General features: G+C 47.1%; 2 protein-coding genes across 2 annotated transcripts; one reads left to right on the top strand and one right to left on the bottom strand.

Moving 5' to 3' along the window:
• Nucleotides 1-2,196, bottom strand: LOC131209553 (oocyte zinc finger protein XlCOF6-like). Its single transcript, XM_058202646.1, has 2 exons — nt 2,137-2,196; nt 1-2,061 (listed from the first exon to the last, which is right to left on the bottom strand). The coding sequence occupies exons 1-2, from the start codon at nt 2,153-2,155 to the stop codon at nt 14-16; spliced, it is 2,067 nt and encodes a 688-aa protein (XP_058058629.1). The 5' UTR covers nt 2,156-2,196; the 3' UTR covers nt 1-13.
• Nucleotides 2,197-2,345: 149 nt separating this feature from the next.
• On the top strand, nt 2,346-3,996 carry LOC131209885 (immunoglobulin-binding protein 1). Its single transcript, XM_058203036.1, has 3 exons — nt 2,346-2,542; nt 2,605-2,813; nt 2,871-3,996. Exons 1-3 carry the CDS (start codon nt 2,420-2,422, stop codon nt 3,640-3,642), a joined length of 1,104 nt encoding a protein of 367 aa, XP_058059019.1. The 5' UTR covers nt 2,346-2,419; the 3' UTR covers nt 3,643-3,996.
• Nucleotides 3,997-5,875: the final 1,879 nt, after the last annotated feature.

Below are 5,875 nucleotides of genomic sequence, written 5' to 3'. Positions count from 1 at the left end.
TTTACGAAAAAATCTAGTCCAAATATTCAACAACATACTCGTTCTGGTCATGCTTCATGGCTTCGTCCACTAGAGACTGACCAATTACAACCGATTCCTCTACCGTTTCAATTGTTTCATATTTCGTAACAATCTCTTCCTCGTACGTTGTGCCGAGTACGATATCTTCTTCCACTAGTACTCGCTCCTCAACCTCCTCTTGTAACGACGCTTCCTCAACCATCGAGTTGTCCATCATCAGTACAATCCCGTTCATGTCTTCCGCATCAATCGGTTGCTCTCCCTCGGCGCTCGGTCCTTCGGGTAGGTTGTGTTTCTCCTTCTGGTGCCGATTATAGTCACTTTTGTATTTGAACGAAGTTTCACAAAACGTGCACTTGTGTGGGCGTTGGTTTGAGTGGGACATCCGATGGTTGATCAGATTTCGTCGTCTCACAAACTTCCTATCACAAGTTTCACACTCGAACCGCCTTACGTTTTCGTGCGAATCCATGTGCTCCCGGTAGCTTTGGCGACTCAGGAATATCTTATTGCATGGTTCGCATCGATAAGGATGGTCCGTCGTGTGGTAGATCCTTCGATGACGCTGCAATTCTGATTGGCGTGCGAATCGTCGTCCGCACTCGTCGCACCGGTAAGCCATTTCGTGCCGTAAGCGGTGCGTATAATACATCTGATAAGTGGCCGCCACAAACTGACAACCGGGAAAAGTACAAAGGCGGATTTTCGTTTTACCAGCTGCCGCAGTATGGTTCTCCGTTCCCGCAGTCCGATCATGAGTTAGCTGATGTTGGCGAAGTATTGCTTTGCTGAAGAATGCCTTGCCGCACACTGCGCACCGGTGACCACGTTCGTTGATATGCCTCGATCTGTGTGCCGCTAGTTGAGTGGCGTTGGCGAAGGTCTTTGGGCACAAGTGACAAGTGAATGGTCGTTCCCCCGTGTGGGAGCGTTCGTGGCGTTCGAGGCGAGCTCGAGTGCCGAAAGTGCGTTCACAAAAGGTGCAACGAAAAGTGCCCATCTGCTCGTGGTGATGGTTTCGCATATGGAACGTAAACGTGGGTCGGTATTTTATCGTTAAACCACATATTTCGCACGTAAATCCCTCGGGATTGTCGAACATTTCGTGGCGGTATCGAACGTGTGCGTAAACGCTGGCGTACCGTGTGAAGCGCTGTGGACACTGTGGACATTTGAGAGGATACGAGTGCATCCGGTAATGACGGAGCAACATTACCACCGAAATGATTGGCTTCACTGGCCCCTCTAGACTACACTCTGGGCAGCTATGGGGCAACATTTCCACGTGCAGTGCAATGTGGTCCCGAAGCGCTGTCTCACTTTCCGTGGGCGTGTTGCAAATGTAGCATCGAGTCATATCAACTGGCATAGTTTTGGTACCAGATGGAGAGCTACCGGCTGTGATTGCTTGGCGTAACAGCTGCCTGTTGCGCAGTGCACGCTTCGGTGGACGCAAAGCCATGGACCGAGGAAAGCCATGACTGGCCGCTTTCGGCTTTGAACTGCAGTCGCACGCCACTACCGCCCAGTCACTCGGTGGTAGCACGGCTTTGGACAGTTTTTCCGCCTCCAATTCTGCGTCCTGCATTCCCGGTACTTCGTGCTCGGCTGTGACTCCAACCCGCTCGCCCAGCAATCCGGCGCCATGCGCTTTCAGCAGCACCTCCGCGTAACTTTCTCGTTCGACCGTGCAGTGATTCTGAAATTCAAACAATTTTTGCACCATCTCGCCCTGCTGCAAATAGTGTCGCAAGCGGTGCTCATTCCGTACAAAGTCCCGCTGCGCATGGTACGCAAAATCCAGCTTTGTCAAACAACGGGAACAGATGGCGTTGGGCAGGTAGAGCGTTTGCTGAATGTTGAATCCGCCGAGCAGGCGCTCTAGCATGTTGCCTATGGTTACGCTACTGTTCAAGGATGAGTTGAAGGGCAGCAGAAAGGGAAACTCGCGCATACACAATCGGCAGAAGCGTTGCAGCAAAGCTTTCTCCAACGGCGTGGGAAGGGACTTTGATGTTGAGGTCTCTGCAAAGACTGGTCCTTTTGAGATTAATGAGAAAAAGTAATAGAATCATTCAAGTTTCAGTTGCATGTGTGGCCACAAAACGTTCTTACCATCCGTTGTGGAATTCATCGCGCACCAACAACACAACAAACAAAACCTAAACAACAACACAATTGCCGGACGGAATTAGCAAGGTGCAGAAGGAAACTCATTTTCGAAACATTTTCGAAACAACGTCAACCCTACAGCATGTAGCAATCTTGTTATATTTTGACAACCTTCCTTTCGTAAAAATAATAAACAAAACCGTACATTTTTATTCGGATCGCCGCGTTTATGCATCATCTGGTATCGGAAGCGAACTCCAACGAAGGATAGAAACAGACCAGCAAAATGGTTGAGGAACAAAAGGAAATTCCGCTAGATCGTAAGCTTTCGGAAATATTTGCGGAGGGATACAAGTTTATAAGAGACAGTTCCGCCGGCAATGTGTCCGGTACAATGACGGAGATTCAGGTGAGCAAAGAGAGAGTTGTTTCGATGCTAACGATGGTAACAAAAATGTTATACTTTAACAGCTGGAAGTGAAGAAAACAATGCGGATATTTGAAGACGCCACCCGCCTCGTTAGCATCGTCGGGATGTTCAGCAGCAACGAGTCGCTTGAAGAGATACCGACGGAGAACCTTCGCTATCTGCTTTTACCGTTTTACCTTGGCCAGCTGGCCAAGAAGCTGTGTAACGAAGATCGTAAGGAAGTGGTGCAAGTAGCCGATGTGTATTTCAAGTAAGAAAGCAATGACTGCTGTGTCTGCCGGCCATAATACCTTTGTTTTATTTGTAGCGATTTTCTGAACCGCTGTGAGTCCTACGGATTACACAACAAACCGGACAAAGACACGGATTCCCTTACGCAAGCCGTTGAATCTGCCGCTATCGTGCCAGGTGCGATGAGCGATAAGCTTCGTGAACTGAATCGCATGGGGTACGAGCGGCAAGAGAAAATTCGTAGATATCAGCAAAAGAAGGAACTAGAGGAGCAGGTGGAAGCCTTGCGCCAGCTCGTCGAAGTCTCAGACGCAGTGGTGGATGACGAAAAGACCCGCGAATTCTACGTAAAATTACTTCGATCCTGCATTATCGAGGCACAGGAGGAGCTCGTCTTTCTCGAACGCGAAAAAGAAATGATCAAACACAGCGACGCGCTACCGAAACGTGATCCCCCGGAGGGTGAGAGTTCAGGGCTCGTCCGCCCACCAAGGAAGAAGTTTCCCACGAAGCCGCTTAAACCGATCATTATTACGCGCGATGCAGTGCAGAAGGCGGTGTATGGTAGAGGTTACCCGAGCTTACCCACGATGACGGTGGCCGAGTTTTACGAGCAACGTGTTGCGGACGGAATTTTTCCTGATCCGGAGAAAATGAAGGAGGTAAACAAAAATTCGCTGATGAACCGAGTGTTTCAGGACAACGCAGCAGAACTGGACCGCGAGGAGGAGGAAAAGGAAACGTTGGTCGAAAACGATGACGAGGAGTATCTGGCGCGGCAGCGTGCAAAGGATGAGTTTAAGGACGAGCACCGTCGTGGGGAAGGCAATCGGTACAACCGAAGCTAGAATTCGCCGCCACCACGAAGCGGGGCTCTTGAGTTTTAATTTTGCAATGGCCGTCAGTAGGCAGTAGGGCGTTATTTAATTTCACAGAAAGCCACAAAAGCTGATTGTTTTCCATTTAATAAATTCAATCAATATCAATATTTCGCTTCGGTATAATTTTACATGGTGGTTGAACAAATTTTTAACACAGCTAAAACCCTGCTACACGTCAAATGTTTGTCTTCAATAATATCGTGTGTCCAATTTAGTTATGAAATGGCTTTTCTGACTGTCAATGTACGTTTATTCCGAATATGTAAAAAAATTACGTACAATATTTAGAATCAAGAAATTTTAAGTTAGATTGAAGTGCAGCTTTTTAGTAGAAGGTATTGTGAATCAAATAAGCACTAACAACGAGCACTTCACGCCGTTTTAGTCGCTTTTAGTTTTTGTGTGTTCTTCTCGTAATTGAACAGTTTTTGTTTGTTTGATAATGATATATTGGTTGTGGATAACCGATAAATACATAATTGAAAGGTTTTGGGATGTATTTTACAAATTTTGAAATGGTGTAATGTTTCAGCATTCGACCGCTGATACACCCTGTAACTGAATGTTGTAATGTGCAGGTTGAACTCTTTCTCCATTTTTGTTACGGCTTATTTATTGCTCAGATGTACATAACCTTATTTTTATTTTTTATTAAATCAATACCTAGTTTTGTTTGGTGGTTGCTGCTATTCCCGTTTTATAAAATTAAATTTTCCATTGAAAGACATGTTCAATCTCCTGGAAGAAGCAATATAAACGCATCGTTGACGATGACAGTTGTATCCAAGTTGTAAATTCGCAGAAAATCCCGAACACGAAACGAGAGAGAGAGAAACTTTTCTCTCTCTCTCTCTCTGCGTTCCTAGTCTCTGTTGGCAAACGTCAAAACGTCAAAAGAAATTTCCTGCCTCATTTTCAAACCAACAAACCAACAAAATATCAAAAAACAATAAACCTGCAAACGTGCAAAGAGACGAAAGAAGCTTCAGGCTCAAAATCTCTGTAATCAAGATAATAACAACAACGTAGTCGAACGCAGTTGGTAAGTTATTCGAATCGTGCGTCCGTGCATTGTTTTCTATACACTGTTCAACTCGTAAACTGATTTGTTGTGCAGAACAGCATAAAACATTTTGCACGAGACACGTTGCTTCGAAATGGTGAGCAAACAACGCGTCGAGAATCAGTGAGTGCGCAGAAAAGGCATTTTGATGTGCCACCCCTCATGGTGCCACGCATAGCACCACAAGAAGGGGACGTTTTCGGTGCATTCGGATGTTGTGGAATTTTCGGGTACCCATCATTTTCGTAGAGTTCCCAGCGCCTGGGATTCACGACGCTCACGGCGGAATTCGCTGCAGGTGAAAGGGAAGAGTTCCAAATATTCGACGTGCGAAAGTAGGTTACGGCAGAGGGAGGCGTGGAACGCGGACCGTACGAAGCCTTTCTTTTCCTTTCGGTGAAACCACCCCGCCGTGCAGCATAAGACCATATCGCGGTGACCTTGTTTGAGGCTTGTGGCGGAGTCGGGAACGGCTCAACAGAAAAGAGGGTGTGTGTTTGTGTGTGTACGTCCCGGAGCAGTGCAAATCCAGACAACATAACAAAGAAAAGGACGATTCCCGAGAGGCCTGGGCAGCCAGCCGTGCGTGTGGTAAGTATCCTTTTCCGGTTCTCGATTCTGCTTTCCCTTCTTCCTTTCGGACGTTCGCGTGATTCTGAAATTACTGTCGGTAACCCGGAGAGACCGACCGTTTACTTCTCACAACATTGCCCCTTTCGAAATGGGCGAGGAGCATAACTTGAGCCAGACGGTAAAAGAATGGAACACACGACGAAAATGAAAAGACAGAAGAACCTCTGCGCGCTAATGGCGATTAGTTTGTTTATCGATGGGTGCGAAGCCGTTCCGTTTTTGTTGTTTACTTCACCCAACAACGCGGGCGAGTACCAATGTTTCGAAAGTATAACAGGTTCGGTCAACATAAAAACTCCTGGGCTGTTTACCTTGCCCGGTGCTGAATCGACGACCCCGAAATCGTGCGTAGCGGAGTACGTTTTATGCTGCGTGCTGAGGACGATCCATGTTCCGTGGCCGAAAGATAAACCTGTGGGCCTGGTCGGTGTGTGGTGCCTCGGGCTTTTTCGGACCAATTAGTTGCAACTTCTTTTCGTTACCAGTGGCAGAGTTTTGATTCAA

The sequence above is a fragment of the Anopheles bellator genome, chromosome 2 (assembly GCF_943735745.2).
Source record: "Anopheles bellator chromosome 2, idAnoBellAS_SP24_06.2, whole genome shotgun sequence".
NCBI lineage: Eukaryota > Metazoa > Arthropoda > Insecta > Diptera > Culicidae > Anopheles > Anopheles bellator.
Note: the sequence above shows the minus strand (reverse complement) of the source record. Positions and strands in the feature narration are given on the sequence as shown.

Coding starts and splice junctions, on each gene's coding strand:
- LOC131209885 (XM_058203036.1), top strand. CDS start 2,420: ATGGTTGAGGAACAAAAGGAAATTCCGCTAGATCGTAAGCTTTCGGAA. Junction 2,543..2,604: donor GTACAATGACGGAGATTCAG/GTGAGCAAAGAG, acceptor ATACTTTAACAG/CTGGAAGTGAAGAAAACAAT. Junction 2,814..2,870: donor GTAGCCGATGTGTATTTCAA/GTAAGAAAGCAA, acceptor TTTTATTTGTAG/CGATTTTCTGAACCGCTGTG.